General features: G+C 41.5%; 1 protein-coding gene and 1 long non-coding RNA gene across 7 annotated transcripts; one reads left to right on the top strand and one right to left on the bottom strand.

The window, feature by feature from the left end:
- Positions 1–529: 529 nt before the first annotated feature.
- On the bottom strand, positions 530–18,303 carry TRMT10B (tRNA methyltransferase 10B). Of its 6 annotated transcripts, none has more exons than XM_042914231.1 (9): positions 18,131–18,303; positions 11,555–11,759; positions 10,769–10,877; positions 10,034–10,158; positions 7,891–8,043; positions 6,677–6,755; positions 5,968–6,035; positions 1,971–2,094; positions 530–1,171 (listed from the first exon to the last, which is right to left on the bottom strand). In XM_042914231.1, the coding sequence occupies exons 1-9, from the start codon at positions 18,205–18,207 to the stop codon at positions 1,065–1,067; spliced, it is 1,047 nt and encodes a 348-aa protein (XP_042770165.1). In that variant the 5' UTR covers positions 18,208–18,303; the 3' UTR covers positions 530–1,064. The 6 variants fall into 6 exon arrangements, with proteins under 6 accessions (XP_042770165.1, XP_042770166.1, XP_042770170.1 ...); XM_042914232.1 differs by having other exon boundaries at positions 18,118–18,168; XM_042914236.1 differs by lacking the exon at positions 1,971–2,094.
- Positions 18,303–20,967, top strand: LOC122205649. The gene is made up of 3 exons (XR_006196178.1): positions 18,303–18,398; positions 20,077–20,197; positions 20,902–20,967. It is a non-coding gene; the product is annotated as an uncharacterized LOC122205649 (long non-coding RNA).
- Positions 20,968–21,807: the final 840 nt, after the last annotated feature.

Raw genomic sequence — 21,807 nt, 5'->3', positions numbered from 1 at the left:
GAGCATTATATATTCCTAAAGATGTTTCCTGAAGACTGGGCTGTTTTTAATACAAAGATATTGATAGAATTTATCAAGTGATGATAGCTCCTTTAGGATTAAATCATGAAAGGGAGGGGAGAGAGCAGAGAAATAACATTTTGGTTCTTTGGAGCTACAGAATATATTCTCTGAATTTGCAACTGCTTAGCTTTCAAGTTTACTAACTCAAGCTGGCCAGAGTAACTGAAGCAACTATATGTAACTAAGACCTGAGAAAAGGGATCACTGAGATTGTGTAATGAAAGGTTATCCAACATACTTGCGTCAGAGGCAATGTATTTTCTGGTTACTTTTTTTCTTTTCTGGTTATTTTTAAGTTAGACTTACCAATACTGTGTTTTTGCTCTTCAATTCTGCCTGTTGATTATAAATATACATGAAGAAACTAGTTTGCACGAGGCTCAGAAAGATACAAAGATACTCCCACAAAGTGTCCTGTTAGGAGGCTACCTTTAGGAAGAGAGAAACCCTCCACTCCATACTCAGAGCAGGACAGACAGGGTGGGAGCTACAAGTGGGAACAAAGTGCTATGGGGGCTTAAAGCAGGGCTAGGTTAGGATCCTGCAAAACACATAGAGTGTATCACTGAGTTCGGGAAAATCACCATGAACAGAGGAGGCTGGAGAAAGTGCTACAACTTGATGATACCAGTTGAGTGAAAATTAAACTCGATATAATAATAATTATTTAATTATTTAAGCTATCTCTAAAGAATAGGTATTTCACAAATAGGTACCTAAAAGATGAATTAATACATCCAAAGCCATGTAGTTTTGGGCTAATTCCTGGTTATGTAAACTTTTTACTTAGTCATATATCTGGGCTCTTCCTGTGAGCCAGGCACTCGGAGATAGAAAAGAGTGTAAAATGTGGTCCCTGTTATTAGTAACTTATATTCTAGTGAAGATCCAAGATGTCAAGTAAAGGCAAGTGTGTGCCATTGCCACCCTCTGCTCCGCTTTTCTGTCAAGGCACCTTCAGCAACTTCCCCACCCCTGCAACTTCTTAGGCTGTCTGTCCATCACTCCACTGAGTTCTGAAGAACGTAGCCTTTTCTGGAAGAAACTCCTTTCTTCAATGCTTCAGGCCAGTTTTGAGTCTCAAAGTATGCAGATAGGATATCAAAGACTGTTAGAAGGTAAAAAGAAAATAGTGACCACACTGAGAAAAAAGGAGTAAATGACTGATGAGGAAAAGGGTGTTCTGGAATATTTCATTTAACAAACCTCTGCACCACACACGGACCCTCTTGCCACAAGGACCTCAGCCTACATGGAGAGATACGAGCCTGTGAATGGACAGTGCCACAGCACTGAGAGGAAAACAGTATAATGGAACACAAAGGAGGGTCTCTGAATGGCTGAGGGGGGAAGGGAGCAGCCAAGATGCTCCTGGACTGAATTCTGGACAAATAGGACTTCACAGTTCACTGTTGGGTTGAACATCGCATTCTAGGCCAAGTGGACAATTTCAACCATCTTTAACATGGTTGGGATCCAGGAAGAAAATGCCGAGTGCATCTGAGAGGCTAGAATACTTGTCACAAACTGCATGCGATAAAATCTGAGCACATTAGTCACGGGGTACTGCTTTGAGGTCCGCTTATATGTAAACATAATGCAAAGGAGCAGCACCAGAATTAACACATGTTAAATGTGGGCCAAGTGAGGGGCGCCTGGGTGGCTCAGTTGGTTAAGCGTCCAGCTCTTGGTTTCGGCTCAGGTCATGATCTCACAGTTTCATGGGTTTGAGCCCCACATCAGGCTCTGCGCTGACCACATGGAGCCTGCTTGGGATTCTCTCTCTCTCTCTCTCTCTCTCTCTCTCTCTCTCTGCCCTTCCCCTACTCACGCTGTCTCTCTCAAATTAAATAAATAAACTTAAAAAAAAAAAAAAAAAAAAAAAGCGTGGGCCATGTAAGCAGTACCTTGATTGATGGCCAAGATCTCTGAATGATAGTTTTTCCGATTCTGGCATCTGACCATGTATTCCTGGATTGGCAAGCGGGCTGTCTTGACAGAGTGCTCTTGGGCTTTTTGAAATGTCACCTTCTGTAAATCACAGTTAAATCTTTTTCTTGTGAAAATGATAAAGATATTCTCATTGTAATATGCATAGCAAATTATGAGAAACCCCATTTACCACCACTCCAATTTCCATCTGTATAATTATGATCATCTGTAATCATAATTAAATGGTAAGTATTAAAAATCAGTAGCCTAAGGGAGAATGAAGGAACTGCAGACAATGAAGAGTATTTACCTGTTCTAAGTAAGAAATGGCTTGTGCAGCAGACATCTCACTCACTTGGGAGTCATCTATCTACTAGCTTCCATTTATTACTATTTACAACCAAGAAGGAAATAAGTAAAAAGAGGCATATTTATTTGCAGCCACAATCTGCATCCAAAAGTTCAAGCAATCTAATCAACCCGAGGAGAACACTCCTGACCCTCAGTCGGTAAGATGTAATTCTGGATCTGGAGTTTTCAGCCCATAGCCATTTGACAGCAGCAAATTAGAGAAAAGGGAGAAAGGATTCAAGTCAGATACAAAACAGCAGTAAGGTGTGAGAGCACTGAGCCCAAGTAAAAGGAAGGGATCTGAAAACTGCAGAAAGCAGTCATAAAAACTAAAAAAAACCCAAAATCTGAGGCCATTTAGGGTCAGAGTACAATAACTAATATCCCTTTAAAGATGTCCCTGAGTCATGAACTCAAATTTAAATTATATTTGCCACTTCGTAAGAAGCTCTGGAGAGATCATCTACCTACTTACAATTTCAGGACTAAAAAGAAAGGTTTAGATTACTGGTTAGATTACTGGTATAGATTACTTCCAATAGTTAACTATTGGAAGGGGCCTCAATAGTTAATTATTCTATTCCGATCATCTATCCAATGTTGGTCTATCCGTATGGCCTCTCTTCCAAGTGGCCTCTGTCCTGAAAGGGACAATCCTTATGACAGGCATCCTGGGGAAACCTATTCTACTTTTGACAGTATGGATTAATAGGAAATTCTTGACAGGGAGCCAAATTTTCTGTTTTCCCTGAGGCTTCCACTAATTTTTCTAGTCCCATCCCCCCAGGACCATACCAAGCAAGTAAAATGTCTCTTCCACAAGATGGCCATTCAGGTACTCCACAGCAGGGATCATGCCCTGTGCATCCTTCTGGCAGTCTCAGTTCTGTCGCCTCCCCCTTGAGTCTCTTCATCATTCAGGCCAAACTCGTCTGAATTTGTTGCAGCTTGTCACTGTCCTTTACCACTGTGTCATGATCGACTGGCCACCAACAGTGTGGTCTGACCAGCTGGAGCAGCATGAAGCAGACCTAGCACCTCTGTCCTGACACTGGACCACCTGCTTCTCAGACTCACATAAAACAATTCCAAGAGAGAACTTCCAAAATGTGTTATGTGGTGCGATTCAGATAACATAAAGGTACAGCTGCTCAAAAGACTTCTTTGAAGAATAAGATCCCTTTGCATATATGGTCTAGGTGGGTTTTTTTTAAGTCTATTCTTTTACAATCATTTTGAACTGGAGTACAAGAATTCAAAGTTAGTAAGACACTTGGATGCTGCCCTGGAGGAGCTCACAGTCTAGCTTCTGCTCCTCTGAACACTTAAAGATAAAACAATTCCCCTTGAAGAAATGTTCTCAGCATATTTTCTGTGTGAAAGCCAAACTCTGCAGTAACAACCAAAAAGTTCTATACGTGTGGCAAATCATTGTGCCAATTACTTTTCAGTTTAAACACGACTGGAGCGATAAGAGAAGACAATGTATTAAAACTGCACATCACTGATCGTACCCTGCTCACTGACCTTCTAGACTTTTCTGACTCAAAAGAAAAAGCTGTCACTCTGCTGTGGGAGACTGCATTTGGCTGTTATGTCTCTTTAATCTCTTTTAATCTATAACAGCCCCCTAACTATTTCCGTTTTCATTACACTGGTTTTTTTTAAAATGTGGTCCAACTGTTTTGCAGAATGCCTCACATCCTGTTTCTTCATGATTAAATGTAGTTTAAACAGTTTTCAGTAAGAACACTTTGCAAGTGAGATTCCATCACATTGGGAGGCACATAGTGTCAACACTGGCGATTCTAAGTTTGAACATCTGGTAAGATGGTGACCTCCAGTTCACTTCATTCTAATGGCACATTTGTGCCTTTGTGATGTGTGGGGCAACACATGGGAGACTGTGTGAATAGCCAGTTCTCCCACGCTTTTTGTTCAATCAGTTCCGTCAATCAGTGATTATACTGGGAGTAACAAAATAATGATTTTTCAATTCTATTATGTATTTCTCATTTAACAGCTAGCATTCTTTTTTTTTTTTTTTTTTTTAATGTTTATTTATTTTGAGAGAGAAAGGGTACACGCGAGCAGGGGACAGACATAGAGAGGGAGAGAGCATCCCAAGCAAGCTCTGCGCTGTCAGTGCAGAGCCTGAAGCGGGGCTGCGTCTCACAAACCATGAGATCATGACCTGAGCCGAGATCAAGAGTCAGATGTTTAACTGACTGAGCCACCCAGGCGCTCCTAATACCCAGCATTCTAGCATTCTTCTATCTCCACCCCCCACCTGTTTTTTAGATTATCACTATGAATCATGGAATGCTGACCTTTTTTTTTTTTCATTTTATTTATTTGAGAGAGAGAGTGGGGGAGAGTGGCAGAGGGAGAGACAGGGAGGGAGAGAGAATCCTAAGCAGGCTCCACACTCAGCACAGAGCCCAATGAGGAGCTCGATCCCACGACCCTGGGATTATGACCTGAGCCAAAACCAAGAGTCAGACATTCCACCAACTGAGCTACACAGGCACCCCAGAGCACTAACTTTTTTAGAATAAATGCAATTCAGTTAAGTATCACCTGTATTGGGGTGCCTGGGTGGCTCAGTCGGTTGAGTGTCCAACTTCGGCTCAGGTCATGATGTTGCGGTCTGTGAGTTCGAGCCCCGCATCAGGCTCTGTGCTGACAGCTCAGAGCCTGGAGCCTGCTTCGGATTCTGTGTCTCCCTCTCTCTCTGCCCCTCCCCCGCTCATGCTCTGTGTCTCTCTCTCTCTCAGTCAAAACTAAATAAAACATTAAGAAAATTTTAAAAAAAGTATCACCTGTATTAAATATGTGTGTATATCTCTACAGATATGAAAAAATATCCAAAATACACTCACATATATTAAAAAATACATATATGTAATATACCCACAAATACTTGTGTGATCATAGATTATATCAAGAAGTATACACAAGAAAATAGTGGTTGGCTCAGGTGGGGGGCACTGTAGGACAAGGATAGGAGGGAGACTTATTTCTCACTGTAGTTCTTTTTATACACCTTATTATATCATTATTTATTGCGTATGCAATATGTTAATTAGTGATATAAACTAATAACAATTATCTCAACAAATGTGTGTATAATAGAAACATATTTCAAAACTCCAATTATTCCAATAAAATTCCAACTCAACAAAAGAAATCTGCAGTCTTACTGACATCAAAATTATAGGATAAAACTTATGTCAGCAGAAAAGACGGCCTAAGAAGGAACAAACTCCACTCTCATAAAGAACAATTAGGTGGTAAGAATGCTGAATCAATGCTTCCTTGGTCAAGATCAGAGTTATCCTTGCAGAACTGAAGAGAGGAGAAAAGAAATTCAACAACGGCTCTTTATGTAATTACCAAACACTCCCCATGCCAGTTCCTGACTGGACTGCCAGGTCAGGATCACTAACATTGATGAGAAAGGGAATTTCACAAGCAGGAGGGCCAACCGAGGCAGGAGAGGTTCCTTCTTCCTATTCTGAGTTCTTAGGCCTTTTGGGTAAGATTATGATAGGGCAGCTACCTCTGAAAGGAAGCCCCACTTTTCAAAATATAGCTGTTAGGTCTAAAATGCATGTTTACCTTCTGGATGCTTTCGTCCACAAGTCCACCAAGGATGTAAACTTTGTTTAGATCAACATCTTCAAGAGCTAATGAAAAAATGAAGGCCATTGAGATCAAATCTGTTTTATAATTTCTAAAGCCAAAGAAAGTAAAAGGAAAGAATTATTAATGATAAAAGTAGAAATTTAATAAAGTAGGAAACAAAAAGGTAATAGATTTGCTAATTTTCTCAAAAGACAAAGCTTTGGCATATCTAACCAAGAAAAAAAAGGCAGTCGACTCAAATCAACATTAGAATTCATAAAGGAGACAAAATAAAAATTACAGAGGAATGTGAAATAATTAGGAAAGAATACTAAGATCAACTTAATACCAATAAATTTGAAAAGTATGTGAAATAGTTGATTTTCTGGAAAAAACACATATCTAACATTGATCCAAGAAGGGCCAAGGAGGGGAGCTGACCAGGGAAACTGGGAAAGACTGCCAGGTAGGTCACAAGGTCCAATGAGGCTGGAGACCCTAGATCTGTGCAGCTGTGCACACATAGTAGGACATGTGCAAAGTGTAGTGAGGTATACACCCATAAGAGGTGTGCAATTAATGTTCATTCCTTTTGTTTTTTTTGATACACCTTGGGTGGCTTTAATAAATTCTGACACAGGGAATAATCAAACACAGGGTTTAGAACAAACTGCTACATGAATCCATGCAGGAAAGTACATACCATGTTCTGAATCAGGAGTCAGGTACACAAGGGTTTCCAGAGGAAATAAACTAAAGCAGTCTTCCTCTGTTATGTCTAGCTGAAAAATGTAAATAATCCAATGTAGTGTGAACTAGGTTAAGACACAGCCCACACTGCAGCATCTAGTTACCAGGCATCAATTCTCTGTTAGGCATGGCTCTAAGTGCATCAAGGGCACACATGTCTGACAATCTGTTCTCACAAAGTACTTCAATGGGGAGAGGAAGTAGAAAGGACATTCTACAAAACAAGATAGAAAGTAATACAACACCCTAACAGATGTACAGGAAGCACGCCCCAGGGCAACAGATGAGGGAGTGACAACACCAGGGACAACCTTCTAATGAAGGGAATGCTGGAACATGGTTTCTGAAAAGAGATGAGATAGACACATACAAAAGGAAGTAGCAAAGAAAATGGGGAGAATCACCTAAGAAAGGCATGAAGATGGGAAAGCAAGGGAACCATGTGACCCTAAGAATGGGTCTGTGGGGCTCACGTACAAGAATCATAAAACCCGCACAGAGAAGAGAAGCAGGATCTGGCTGTACTGTAGGAGGGACACTCAGACAGTAACAGCGACCACAACTAACTGCAGGACCACACAGGGCACGTTTCATACTCTCTTCCTCTGTGAACCTCCCTAGGAAAGTCCACACCACCCAGTCCCAGCTACATAACACAAGCACACAAGACATTTTTAGTGGCACTTCTTAGGAAGTGTTCTGGATTGTTGCCTGTATTATGATCACTGCATTCATGGGACCCTAGGGAAAGAGATAAAAAGTAACTGAATGCTCCCTAAAACTCACCTTGAGTCCACATTAATCTCATAAGGATTTTCTCTTCCCCCATAACTCATGCTCCCTAATTACGCACTACTGTAAACAAGAAAGGAGTCACAGCATTTCCCCCAAAACATTCGTGGAGTATACAGTCTAGCATACAACACACAGAATACAAAATACAGTCCTAGATACCTGGTAATATTAGTCTGCCAATGCAGTGGAAGGATGAAAGTTTAGAAATAGAAGAACTGATGAGAGATTCTAAAGTTTTTTAGATTGCAATAGTGAAAACATACAATTAGTATATTTTTATATAAAAATACGAAAAAGTTAAAAAAAATTTACTATTACCATACAATCTACTTTTCAAATGACACTTCAAGTAATATGCAAAATGAGGCTTACCAGGTAACTAGAAAATCCATCATTCATCCTCAAACACTCTTCATACAGGTGACTGTCTGTTGTGAATCCAGTGAGGTAGATCCAAAATGGCCTGTCAGCTTTTTTATTTGAACCATACAACCTTCGGATCTGTCCAGCCAGTCTACTTAACTCCTTCAAAGAAATAACGACAACTTAGACTAGAAGCATGCCCACTCTTTCTAAATTCACTACCAACAAATGGTTAGGGATGCCTGGATGGCTCAGTTGGTTAAGCATCTAACTCTTGATTTTGGCTCAGGTCATGATCTCACAGTTCATGAGTCTGAGCCCTGTGCTGGGCTCTGCACTGACAGTGTGGAGCCTGCAGATTCATTCTCTCTCTCTCTCTCTCTCTCTCTCTCTCTCACTCTCTCTCACTCTCTCTCACTCTCTCTCACTCTCTCCCTCTCTCTCTACCCCTCCCGGGCTCACGCATTCCCTCTCAAAAAAACAAACAAATAAACAAACAAAAAAAACAAAAAAACCATACCATACCATAAACCAAAACAAAACAAAACAAAAAAAAAACACAACAAAACAAATGGTTACTCAGTAAGTTCACTGAATGCTACTCTGAGAAATCTGATGAACTAGAATGGCCCCTTTTACTCCAAGAATGAGTACGGAGGGTATATGTGAGCATGCATGTTACACTCCATGGCACACACACCTTATAGATCAAAGTTAAGGTAATGATACTAGCCCAAAAATAGTGAGTTAACGGAAAGACTCTGAACTCTCTCCTTCTGGACCTGCTGTTATATATCTAATATGATATATGGAATTGTTCTTTTAGCTCATACCTAAAATTTTACCATGTGATATTTACTGTTTATTTTTAAAAGGTTAGATTACTAAACAGACATGTTTTATACTCCATCAAATAAAATTGGCACCTTACCCTAACTCTAGGAGATGTAACAGGGTCAGAGGTTTTAACTTTCCATCCTGATTCAGAGACATCACCTTAAGAAAAGTAGTTTCACAATCTGGCCTGATCTGGGTCAGGAGAGAAAAAAACACTCTGGATTTGATTTAATCTGATCTCAATTAAAATAAACAGTAGAAAATTCTTGGTTGACCTTTTCAGAGGGCTATACTTAGAGGTTCCATGTACGAACCCCAAATCTTCAGTCTTCCTAGTTTCTCTGAAAAACATGCAAACACCAGCATATACGACAGAGATGCTGGCAAACAGAAAAACCTGGTTTTTGGTGGAAGGCCAAAAATTAAGGCCCAATACTGTGTGTTTCCTAGACATCTGGTGAAACCAGGTAGGCCCTGAAAGTCCAAATAAATGCAAGCTCTTCCCCCAGTTCTGCTCCCATAGACAAGGTCCCCCAGCTAAACAATCCTTTCTGTCAAAGGGACCAGGCTAATTCCTGCTTATCCCCAAGCAGTGAGTTTCAATTCCCTGCCAGCCCATGGAGTTATTCCCAGAAAATTAATCACATCTTCCTGCAGGAACCAGGGAGTACCCCACCCTCGTGACACTACAAAGCCTGCCTCCCACAGCCCCTGGTTGTTCATTCTGTCCCCAAGTATAATCCCATGTGGTCCTGCATGGCATGCAGTGTCCTCCTCCCCCTGGGCTGAGTACACGTGACTAATAAACTGCTATCATTCTTATCTGTCCAATGTCAAGTGTGTTTTCTTCAGCCATCCCCAAAACCCTAGCGTGGAATCCCTCCTTTACCAATGGGGTGAATGGAAAACGATTAAAACACGTATGTTATAGGAAGACCTCCTACAAGGTCATCTCATCAACATGCAACTAGGCAAATATTCCTCTCCCCAGTAGAAAGCCAGATTTCATTTCTGGAGGACTGAACATGAAAGGCTCCATCTAGACCGGGGACACCATGAACACTGAGACAACAAGGTGGGGCTCAAAACAGAAGATCAGATAAAATTTGCAGACTAAACCAGAGGGTATCTATTCTCTTCCTGATTCTTTATAACAGCCAATTTGAGCTGAGAAGCCATGTGTAGAAAACTAAACACTTTTGCTGGTTTACTACGGAATTACAGAGGCTGGAAGTGGTCCTGCTCTTTGTCAAAGCTGTTCCCTTCTGGACGTCCCTCATGTGAGCAGGAATTCAGAGCTTAATGGATGTCCTACCTTCTTAGACATGTGGTGGGTCATACTCAAATCAATACAGAGTCTTGGTCCTGAGTGTTTGGCTTCCAAAAGTCTCTCCTTGGTTAAGGATCTCAGAAAACGTTTGCTGTGCTGGGGGCAGATGCCTGAAGTAGAAATATCAAAAAGGAGTAAAAGTGGGAAAACAGAGGAATACATTCAGTTGGAAAAGAATCTCCCTAGCCAAGTGATCTTTTTTGTACATAAAGAGAAACTTGAAACTCATACAAGATATTTATTCATTTGGGTGCAGCTGAATGGTGAGGGATGTGGGCTCTGGAGTACATTGCTGAGTCTAACTCAGAGTTCAGTCCATTTACTTATTATTACTAGATAGTCTTAGGCACATTATTTAATTTCTGAGCCTCAGTCTCTTCACCTACTAAATGGGGATAATAAAAGCACCTACCCCTCAGGGTAAGCCATGTAAAATTCTTAGCAATGAACCTAGCACATAGCACTCAATAAATGTTAGCTCCTGTGGTTATCATTCCTTCTACTTCTGAGCTTATAAACACATATGTTCACTATGTGTTTCAGGGCAGCCTTAAACTTTGCTGTCTTTGAAACTTTGATTCCCCCAAAAACAGAACAACAGGTCCTACCTCCAAGAGGTTTGTTTTTCCTTCAAAACAATATTCCTACTCTCCTAAGAACATGCAGATACTAGTCCGTAAAGAGATAAATGACTACACCAGCAATCAGATTTATTTTTACCTGAATTTTCTACACGATTGGCCTTTCTTCTTTCTTTTTCTTGCTTTCTTTTGCTCTTCTTTGCTGCAACTATCTTTTCCCAGTGTCTCTGTTTTCTTTGGACATTTTTCTTACGTCATCGAGAAAACAAAATTGTTTGAGAATTTCGTAAGCCACAAAAAGGAAAATGAATATTCAAAACAATTACTTATTTTTTAAGTTAGATTTAAAGTTAGGAGAGAACAAAGATATTAGTCTTAAAAAAAAAAAAAAAAAAGACTGGATTGTGTTAAGAGAAAGCAGAGCCCCAGAAAAGAGAAGTGATATGCCCAAAGTAAACGTATTAGGGACAGGGCCTAAAGCAGAGCTTAGATTTCCTGACCCTTCTGAGGTGTATCAAAAACTCCTCTTCCCAGCTGGCTCAGTCGATTAAGTGTCCGACTCTTGATTTCAGCTCAGGTCATGATCTCAGTTTGTGGGTTCGAGCCCTGCGTAGGGCTCTGTTTTGACAGCGCAGAGCCTGCTTGGGATTCTCTCTCTCTCCTTCTCTGTCACTCCCCGTCTCGTGCTCTCTCTCTCCCTCTCAAAATAAACAAATACACTTAAAACAAATTCCTCTTGCACTTTATATACTTTTCTTATGACTCAAGTGGAACTGAAACCTTAAACCAGTAGGAGGAAACTCATCCAATTTTAGAGCACACCAAACTCATTCCTAGTCTGTTACTAGTACCTACCCTCAGAACAGGGGTCTCTGGGACATAGCACCATCGCAAAGCCCACGGCCAGGCAACTCGCTGCACTTACTGAGCACCACATTGCACTGCCTGTGGGCAGTGTCTCTCCCTCCAGATGCTCACATTCCACATCAATCTGTAGAAGCTGGAAGCTTTCAGAGATGCTGTCTTCACCTGTGTCCTCTAGGATGACTTCTTGCTCCTGCAGCACGCGTGAGTCTGTTTTCCGAGCACTCCCTTCCAATTTCCAGTCCATGTGCTTAGTCTTCTGTCCTCTTCACCCAAGTCAGAAAAAGGCACAATTATGTGAGACGTCACCTTATTTCACCTACAGAGGTATTTCCCTGCATCCCAATGTCAAATAGCATTACTGTGTTCCTGAAGGAGTAGACATGTGGGAAATATTAACACAGACTTATTGAATGGAGAAAAGTGTCTGTGTCTTCCAGAGAAATGGGTCAGCCCAGAAATGTTTCAGTACCAAGGAGGCTAAATCCACTTTTTAGAAGACAAGCATAGCTCCTGACAGCTCCTAGCAATCACCAATGATTCACTGCTGCAGTGACACAGGTGGTCAAGTCATTTACTGTGTTCTTCAAAATGCATGTAGTAGTTGAGGGTGGGACAGAAATGGCAAAAGCCACCTCCTCCTTTATGTTTCAGTTTATATTTAGAACTATTCCTTTAGCAAACATTTATTGAACACCTACTCTATGTGAAGTCCACTACTAGAAATATCCTAGGAAGGTAAGAGCTAGCCAAAAAACATATGGTGAAGAGTTACCCGAAACCAAGAATTCTAGGTTGCTGGTGATGTATCACAATTTGTTTTTCCAAACTATGTATTCCTTCTCCCAACTCAGTTAAGTATCACTGCAGCTGAAAGCCACAGTCACCAGTGAGAAAACTTAATATCCATCAGAAGTGCTGAGGTAGGAAAATATGGAGAACCCATTGCTATGGCACACTAAACAAGTGCCATAATTTCAAACTGCTGTTCAAAATCCCTGCAAAGGTTGTAAGTAAAAAATGTTCTAGGCGCACCTGGGTGGCTCAGTTAAGCGTCTGACCCTGGATTTCAGTTCAAGTCATGATCTCACAGTTGTTGAGACTGAGCCCTATGTCTGGCTCCAGGCTGAGTGTGGAGCCTGCTTAAGATTCTCACTTTCTCCCTGTGCCCCCTCCCCCACTCACACTCTCTCTCTCTAAAAATTAAAAAAACCACTCTAGTCTACAGTTAAGTGTCACATATGTCCATCGTTTATGGCTGCACCTCTGAGTCCAGTGCATTTCCACCATCTTCGGAAAAGTATATCTTTGCAAAAGCTAATGTATGTAATATGATCCATGCATATGGTAAAAAAAAAAAAAAAAAAAAAGATTTATAATGAAAAGTAATGATCCTCATTCCAATCCCTTCCACCTCTAGTGCCAACCTGTTAATCAGGTCTTTTTAGTTCATCCGGTAATTAACTCCTTATCCTGAAATCATATGCCTTCCATTACTTCTTGAATCAACTTTAACTTTTATCAACTCCCTATGAAACACTAGAATTCAAATCACTCATAATATCCCCTCTTATTTTTCTGTTACACTGACTTTTAAATTTTTTTGAGGTATATTTTATATACAGTAAAACCCAAAGGTTAGGGTACAGCTCAATATTGTGTGTGTGGAGAGAACATACCAGCTCAATGAGTTTTTAACAAAAGCATAGGTGTGTTACTTACCCCCTCATCAAGATATGGAGCATTTCTTTTTTTTTTTTTTTTTAACTTTTTAGTCATTCTTCTTTTTTTTTTAATGTTTATTTATTTTTGAGAGAGAGAGAGAGAGACAGAGCTTGAGAGGGGAAGGGCCAGAGAGAGAGGGAGACAGAGAATCCAAAGCAGGCTCCAGGCTCTGAGCTGTCAGCACAGAGACCAATGTGGGGCTTGAACCGGTGAGCCACAAGATCATGACCTGAGCCAAAGTTGGATGCTTAACCGACTGAGCCACCCAGGTGCCCCAAGATATGGAACATTTCTATCACTCCAGAATGTTCCTTTCCTTCTGCACTTTGCAAGTCAATCTCCATCCCATTCCCACAACCCGACAAAAGCAACCATTGTTTTTTTTCTATAACCATAGATTAACTGTGCCTATTATAAAACATCATATAAATGGATTCAAACACTGACATTGACATTTTCCCCCTCAACGTGTTTGAGAATCATACATGTTACTTCATGTATTAGTAGTTTATTCCTTTTAATTGCTGAGCAGAATTCCATTGTATGAATATACCATAATTTATTTCTCTATTGATGAACATTTGAGATTTTTCCAATTTGGGACTACTATGAATAAAGTTGCTAAGAACATTCTCACACAAGTGTTTTTGTGGACATATGTCTTCATATCTGTTGGCTAAGTACCTAACAGTAGAGTTGATGGGGCATAGGATAGTCGCCTATTTAACTCACAAAAGACTGCCACCAGTTTCTCAAAGCAACCGCACCACTTTACAGTGCTGTCAGCAACAAATCAGACTTCCAGATGATCTGCAGCATCACCAACATTTGCTGTTGCCAGAGTTCTTAATCTTGGCCATTCTTGTGTAGTGGAACCTAGCTGTGTTTTAATTTGAATTTCTTTGATTGTTAATGATATTAAGCACTTTTTCATGTAATTTATTGGCCATTCATAATATATCTTCGTAAGATTTCTGATCAAGTCTTCTGCTCATTTTTGAATTATCTTTTTATTAATGAACTGTTGAAGTTTATCATATTTCTGGATACAAGTCTTTTTTCAGACATGGGTATTGAGAAGAGGTTTTCCCAGTGTGTGGCCTGCCCGTGCATTTTCTTAACAAGGCTTTTGTTAAGCAGAAATTTTAAATTTTGACCAAGTCTAATTTTTAATTAACTTTATTTCTTTAACTTTTTAACTTTATTTTTTTATTAACTATAAAAGTGAATGCTTTCTGTGTCTTCTAAGAAATCTTTGCCTACCCAAAAAGCACAGAGATATTCTATGTTGCTTTCTAGAAATATCTTTATAATTTTAGTTTTTACATTTAAGCCTATAGTCCATCTCAAATCCACTTCTCTCAAAGATAACAGTCTTGTCCTGCTTATTGTCCAATGCTGAAAACAGTTTCTTCATATAATCTGTCCAGTTTTACAGCTTTTTTATCAGAAGGTAAGTCCAATACCCATACCTCTGTCATGACAATTACCAGAAGACATCTTTACTATGTTTAAGAATATCCTTTAAATTTCTACTTCTTGTTCAACAATCTTATGTATTACCCTCTGACTCCTTAAGGTTAGGCTCTGAAAATAAACACCCTAATCTTTCCCTCTCCCTCTCTTCCACCCTTAATGTTCCAATTTGGTAAGCTGAGGCTTTAATTTTACATATTTAAGACAGGCTCTACATTGTGATGTGTCATCAAAATTAACCCTCTTGGGCTCTGTCTATTCCCTTGGTGGTTTCTAAAATTCATAAACCAATAAACTGCATTTATATTAACTATATAAATATTGCCCACTACAGAGACAAGTAGAGTCCGAGGATTATATTTAGTTCTCTAATGTTCTGACTCCTGTTACTAGCAAACATTTCTAGTGTTAAGCTCATACTGTTTTCTTATACTCCATCAAATGCTCAAAATGAGGCCAAATTTTAGTTGTTTTTCATTAAAAAAAATTTTTTTTAAATGTTTACTTTTGAGAGAGACAGATAGAATGTGAGCAGGGGAGGGGCAGAGAGAGAGGGAGACACAGAATCCTTAGCAGGCTCCAGGCTGCTGTCAGCAGAGCCCAATGACGGGGCTCGAACTCACGAACTGTGAGATCATGACCCAAGCTGAAGGTGGACACAACTGACTGAGCCACTCAGGAGCCCCTAGTTGTTTTTCATTTAGACATAATAGGCTGTTGTACTGGAAACATAGCAGTCCTAGGATTTAGCCATGCTTCCCAGCTTGCTACCTGTGAGTAGTAGGATAACAGCCAAAGCACTTAACTTTCTGTCACTGGTTCTTTGAGATGGGATAATACTACATCCCAGGACTGTTGCAAGAACTAGACCTATTTCATTTGCCTGACATGGAGCAACTACTCATGAAATACGGGCTATTCAATCTCTTCCAGTGCTGTTCTTTCAGGCTTTCTAAAAAGGTAAGTCTTCTGAGCAGTTTTGGGGTATTCATCACACATCATGTAAACATTTAACCACCAGATATATTCCTGAATATGGCCAAGTAAATTACATTCTAGATTTTCAAAATTACAGATTAGAAATTTGTGTTCATTTTCCTGCACAGGCTAAAGTTTACTTATGCTCAGAAGTCCTTTCTTTAATACTCAGTACAAATTTTAATGTATTTATTTATACCATTGACTGTGTCACTATGAATTTAAGGCATACACAAAATTTAGTAGTGTACATATTATTTCTAGAAAAACAAGGAAAAGGCCAAGTTATTCTTAAGCATTTCAGAAGCACTGCACTGTTCACATATGAATGGCAATGTTGATTAGAAATATCTTTAAGAAAAGATAGCCAGTCTCATTATACCCGTTCCTTTAGATGACTGAAAAAGTTTTGTTGTGCCCATCATCAGAGTCATCTGCATTTTTCTGCATTTAGGCATTCAAAACAGAAAAATGAAAACTTTAAGATAAACTGGTCCAACACCTAACAACCTCATTTTATTAGGGTGAGAAAACACCAATTTGTTAAATGAATGCCAGTTTAACAGCCATGTGCTTTCCCTCCTCTGAACTCCAAAGCATTTTGTATTCTCATCTGTTTGTCCATTCGTTCAGTCAATAAATATCCATTGAGCTCCTCCTCTTTGTCAGACCCTTTTGGGGAACGACTGAGAGGCAATGAATGTAGATGTCTCATTGGAGAAGTCTGGCTGAGAAGGAGAAAAGAGAGCTAGGGTTGAAGTAGCTGGAGGGGCTGCTGAGTTTTCCGCTGCTGTTTAGAAAACTGGAAGGTCTGTGCTCATGTTTTCTCTCTCATCAAACTGCATTCCTTTGCAGGAGGGACTGTGTACTTATATTTACGTAAATACTGTAAGAGCTCACAATGTAGAACCTTGCAAACAGCAGTGTTTGAATAAATGTTTGTTGAACTGAACTGAATTTTACCACTACCACCCCCATTCCCTTCTTCCTAGTCCCCTCCTTGTATCTCAGACCTCCCCAAGTTCCTATAGTCCCTGAGGATCTTGGGATACAGCAATATTGAAAATCAAATGAAGGCAATTCCAACCACTACCAAAGAGTCTGAAATATAGCAGATTGGGCAGGGACCATATCTTTTTCATCTTTGTATCTTCAGTGGCCAGCACAAGGTCTGGCACAAAATGGAAGCTCAGTAAATACTGAATAGAGCCTTGCTATCTAGTGATTCTCAGAAAGCAAACATGAAATTGGGCATCACAGAAAAACAAACCTTCTTAATCTGTGTGAGACATTATCTATGCCCAGATTTAGCATTTCATTTCATTACAAAATGTTTTCTGAGCCTCCATTACAGGTCCAGGACCAAGTACTGGAATTATTCAATTACTCAATCATTTAACAAAGTTACATGCTGAGGATTTGGGAATGATGTCCATTCTGCCTCCATGGGGCTCCAATTATCTACCTCAGCCTTGACTGACAGTTGGTCTGTTTCTCCACTACGTTACAAGCTCTTCCAGGGAAGAGAGGATAAAGAATTCAGGTGCGCACCCCCAGTACTCAGCACTGAGCCTTGCAGAACACAAGCAACCTAAATGTTTTATGATTGTTACCCTTCTGCTCAGAACTATGCAGTATTCTCCATTTCACTTACAGTACATAACTGAAATCCTTACAATGGCCTATACTGCTCATTAAGATCTACCTCCCGCATCGAGTGTCCTCTGCACTCTCTGGTCTGCTTGCTGCTCCTAACATACTTAAGGATATTCCCACCTCAGAGCCTTTGCACTTGCTGTCGTGTCTACCTCCAATGCTCTTCCCCTAGATAATTATATGGCTACCTGCCTCAATTTATTCTGATATCACTGTTCAACATGGCACATGTTTTATTGTCTGAACTTCCCCATTCTTATAACGTAAGCAGGTGTTCTGTTTGTTTCGTCCACTATTCTATCCTATATGCCTAGAAAAGGGCTTGGTACATAACAGACGCTCAATAAATACTTACTGACTTAATAAATTCTCCACCCATCCCCATCTCTGAGTTGAGAGAAGCCTCAGACCTTTTCTAACCCAAATCCCACCTGAGGAGCATATCGCTGGGCCCTAAGTGACGGGCCAGCCTCTGTCTGCACAACTGTTTGCGTCTCTCATTTTCTAAGTTTTAGTCCACCGAAGCTGGCTCCAGTCCTCTGGCACCTTCAGCACGAGAACACCAAGACCCCAGGCCCGAGAGTACCCCGCCTGTGGGCCCCGTCTGGCCCACAGCCTGCTAGTGCGAAGGGTGGCAGAAAGGGAAAGCACCAAGAAGGTGGAGGACACCAGGCCACACGACTGTCGAAGGTCGCTTCCCGACATCTGTCCCACCTACGAACCAGGCGGCAGCCCCAAGTCAGACCCCTTTGGCCCCACGTCCGTCCACCCAACGAGCCCCAGGTGTACCTGAATCCCTCACCTCGCGCAGTCTCGGCGGCGCACGTCAGGCCCCGCCTCCGGGCCAACTTCCGGTTCCTGCCCCCCTCCGAGTGGCATTCTGGGAGTTGTGGTTTTCAGCCTGGTAGCTTGTTGTGCCGGAGCCTGTGGGAAGCTTTGCCTTCCGCCTACACTGGCACTAAGGAGCTGTGTACCGCCCAGGTACTGCTGCGCCTGCCTGAACCTGTTTCCTCGGTTGTGAGACGGGGATTACGATACCCGCCGCTGGCCACTTTCGCAGGCTGCGGCAGGTAACCCGAGGCGTTGATGGTTCTCAAGGGCTGGGCATTGGGAAACTGGGCTGAAACCGGGCTGGAACCACCCCTCTTCTCACAACCTGGGGGTCTTGCCCTCCCTTGGACCCCCTACAACCAGCAGAGCCCACGAACTGACACAGGCTTCCCTGAGCACACAGCTGCCCTCACCACCACCTGGCTGTTTAGGCAGACAATAGAAATATTCGGGCTTGGGCCCTTAACAAGTGAGTCTAGGCTCTGGCCACTCTCCCTTCTCCTTCTCCCTTTACAGACCCAGGGAGAAAGCGAGGCTCAGAGACCCTGAAGAGACTGGCCCAAGCCTTGACCTGATAAAAACCAACAGTCACTCTTTACTCTTCCCTTTATTCCTGCTATCCCAGCGGTCTCACCCTTTGGAAGAGACCTTAGCATGTATGAGCCTGAACTATCTCCCACCCAAGAAACCACATAGCCCTGTTGGATCCCTCCTTGGCCCCATACTGTTTCCCTCTCTGGCCTTTTCTTTTCATAGATCCTCCAGCACCCCCACCCCGTCCCTAATCCTTCAGTCCATCCTTTATCTGCTACTGGAGCAATTTAAATGTTAAAAGTAAACATTCTTTATCCCCCAGAGGGCTTTTCCCTAAAACCCAGCTCTAACATCTCTTCTCTGCTCAGAAGCTGGTGCTGGCTTCCCAATCAGTAGGGCTTGCAGAGTGGCTCAAAGGATCTTCAGTGGCTCCCACCACACCTACCAGTCCCTGCACTTTGCCCTCAGCCCAACTGGATACTTTTCCTCTCTCCCTGCCACTGCTCTTGTGTCTCTTCACCTTTGAATGAGCCCATGGCCACCCCCCAGAAAAGTCCTCTTAGCTGGTCTCACTGACCACCGCCCCCCCAACCCCCTACTCCCACCACACAGCAGATACCTGTTTGTCAGATGATTATGTGTCTCCCTTTTCCAAACCTTAGTGGCTTCCCATTGTACTTGGATGTGAAGTCTAACCTTCCCAAGGCCTTCCCCGCCTGGTTCCTGGCTGCTCCTCTAAACTCATCCTATCATTCTTCCTCTGGCTTGCTGTGTTCCAGTCACACCTGTCTTCTTGAAATGCCTCAAATATACCAAGGCCCTCTGCAGATTCTGTTCCCTTTCCTCTCACTTTTTCTATGGCTGGCTCCTTCCTATCCTTTAGGCTTCAGCTTAAACCTTCCCTCTTTAGAGAGACCTTTACTGATCACCCAGGTAAGATTGGCTCATCCCATCCCTATCTTGGCACTCTTCGTTTCTTTACATGACCTATCAGTCAGTAATCTTTTTATTTTCTTCTGTGTCTTTCCTACTAGTTATAAGTTCCTGAGGGAACATGTATCATGTTGAAGACTTAATTCCCAGTGCCACTGCACACTAAATATGTGTTGACAGAATCACCAAATGAGTGATTTTTCTCCTTTCTTAACACATTCCAACCTACCTTCCTATCTACCAAATCTAGGACCTGATGCTCAGTAGCTACTTCTAATTAATGCTGCTTCCTACAGGAAGCCTTCCACGATCACCACTCTGTCCCCAACCACAAAATGACTTCTGTCTTTTGAGCTCTCCTAGCACCTTATCTGTCCTCTTTGGTCACCCTGAGCAGACCATACCTTAGATTTGTAGGTTTCTATCTCTACATGTCATCTTATCTCTTAGACCAGGAGCTCTTGAAGACAGGATCCTTACCCAATTATTTACATCCATAATCCCACATCAGGCATCACCTGCAACGGTTGTAACAAATGTTTGTCTAAGAAACGAATCAGCCAATATTATGGTGAGTGGGAAAAGGAAGGAGTGAAAATGTCTGGTAGTTTCCTAGTCACTAAACAATTGGCTCTTGCATTGCATCCCATTCTGCCTATTCATGTTGGGGGTGGTGTATCTCAAAAAAGGTGCTACACAGGACCAGCCCCCACTCCCCTCATTTTAGCTTCTCAACAAGCAGTGAGGGATTTCCTGGAACTTCTGGGACTTAGTGCAGAGCAAAATACTAACTCCATACAGTAGCAAGCCAAGAAAGTTCATGGAGTTGAGGGGAGAGGAAGCAAAGACAGACAGACATAAACATTTGAGTGCCTGTGCCAGAGGCTTCACAGTCTTCTTCCTGCCTTCCACTATTATTTCTCACAATATGCCAAATGTGTATTACATAACAATCTCTAGTTTGGGGTGTTGTCCCCATTAATAAGAAAATGTACTTGAGGTATGTAAGTAAGGCATCTGGCACACTGTAGGCCCTCACTAAATGAGACGAGTACTATTTCCTTTTGTCAGTTGGGAAAACTGAGGCCCAGCGTGGTGCCTATAACAACATCGCCAGGATTCCAGCTCTGGTTAAGTTGAAGTCCTGAGCTCCTTGCTTTAACTTGCAAACATACAGATTACGTTCATGTAAATAAGCTACATAGCTCTTCAGAGCTTTCTGCTGGTAAAAGTGTTCAAGTCCTGTCTAACATTATACAATTTTTATTTTTTCAGCGTCCTATTGTTCCTGTTATTCATGGCCACAAAATCACTACAAATCTATGTTCGAGAGCCTTATTCAAATTTTATTCAAAACATTATGTGAAAAAAAACAGGCCTCTAAGAAAATAAATCTTTTCCTGGCACAAGTACTGGTTCACTGGTTAGTTAACAAATAACTGGTAACAAGGGGTGAGAAAGATATCTTCTCGTCTCCCAAAATATTGCTTTCCTCTGATTGCCAACGGTTTGGGTACATAAACACACTCATTCTGCCCTCCTTGTTCTGGGCGAAGGAGAGGAATTGGGAGGCCAGTGCAGACACACAACTGATCAGGAGTACCAGAGGGACAAAGGGACCCCTTGAACAAGTTCTAATAGCCCAAGGTGACTGTCTAAGCCAGCTTTGGCCTGGACAGAGAAGCCAGGGGGAAAAAGACATCCCAGGGGTATCTTGAGATCAGTTTTCCTGGAGTCTGAAAACAAAATGTAGGAAATGGTTTCACACTAGGAGAGGCATCCATAAAGTTTGGGGATTACTACTGAATTTTACTGAGTATTTACTAGATTATTTATTAGATTTCTACCCAACAAAGCAGGAACTATTAACATTCAGAGAAGAGAAAACCAAAGCACTGAGTGGTGAAGTAGCTTGTCCAACATCCCACTAAGATTAACTGGGATTAACTGGTTTAATCGGGATTAGTGAGAAAGGTACTAAATATATTTCTTTCCCTCTAATATTATTCTTAAAAAGGCAAATTGAATTCAGGGCTTTATGTTTGCCTTTACAGGTATTTACCAGAGAAAAAGGGTGCAGCATTCAATTTGAGATAAAGCACAGAGCACCCACTCCTGGATGTGGGTCACCATGCAACTAAGGAATTTAACTGCCACCTAGTGGCAACCTATGCTTGTCAA

The sequence above is a fragment of the Panthera leo genome, chromosome D4, assembly GCF_018350215.1.
Source record: "Panthera leo isolate Ple1 chromosome D4, P.leo_Ple1_pat1.1, whole genome shotgun sequence".
Lineage (NCBI taxonomy): Eukaryota > Metazoa > Chordata > Mammalia > Carnivora > Felidae > Panthera > Panthera leo.
This window is presented reverse-complemented; position numbering and strand designations above follow the sequence as displayed.

Coding starts and splice junctions, on each gene's coding strand:
- TRMT10B (XM_042914231.1), bottom strand. CDS start 18,207: ATGCCACTCGGAGGGGGGCAGGAACCGGAAGTTGGCCCGGAGGCGGGG. Junction 2,095..5,967: donor TGGACGAAAGCATCCAGAAG/GTAAACATGCAT, acceptor TGTGATTTACAG/AAGGTGACATTTCAAAAAGC. Junction 1,172..1,970: donor GATCTTGGCCATCAATCAAG/GTACTGCTTACA, acceptor ACCTTCTAACAG/TCTTTGATATCCTATCTGCA.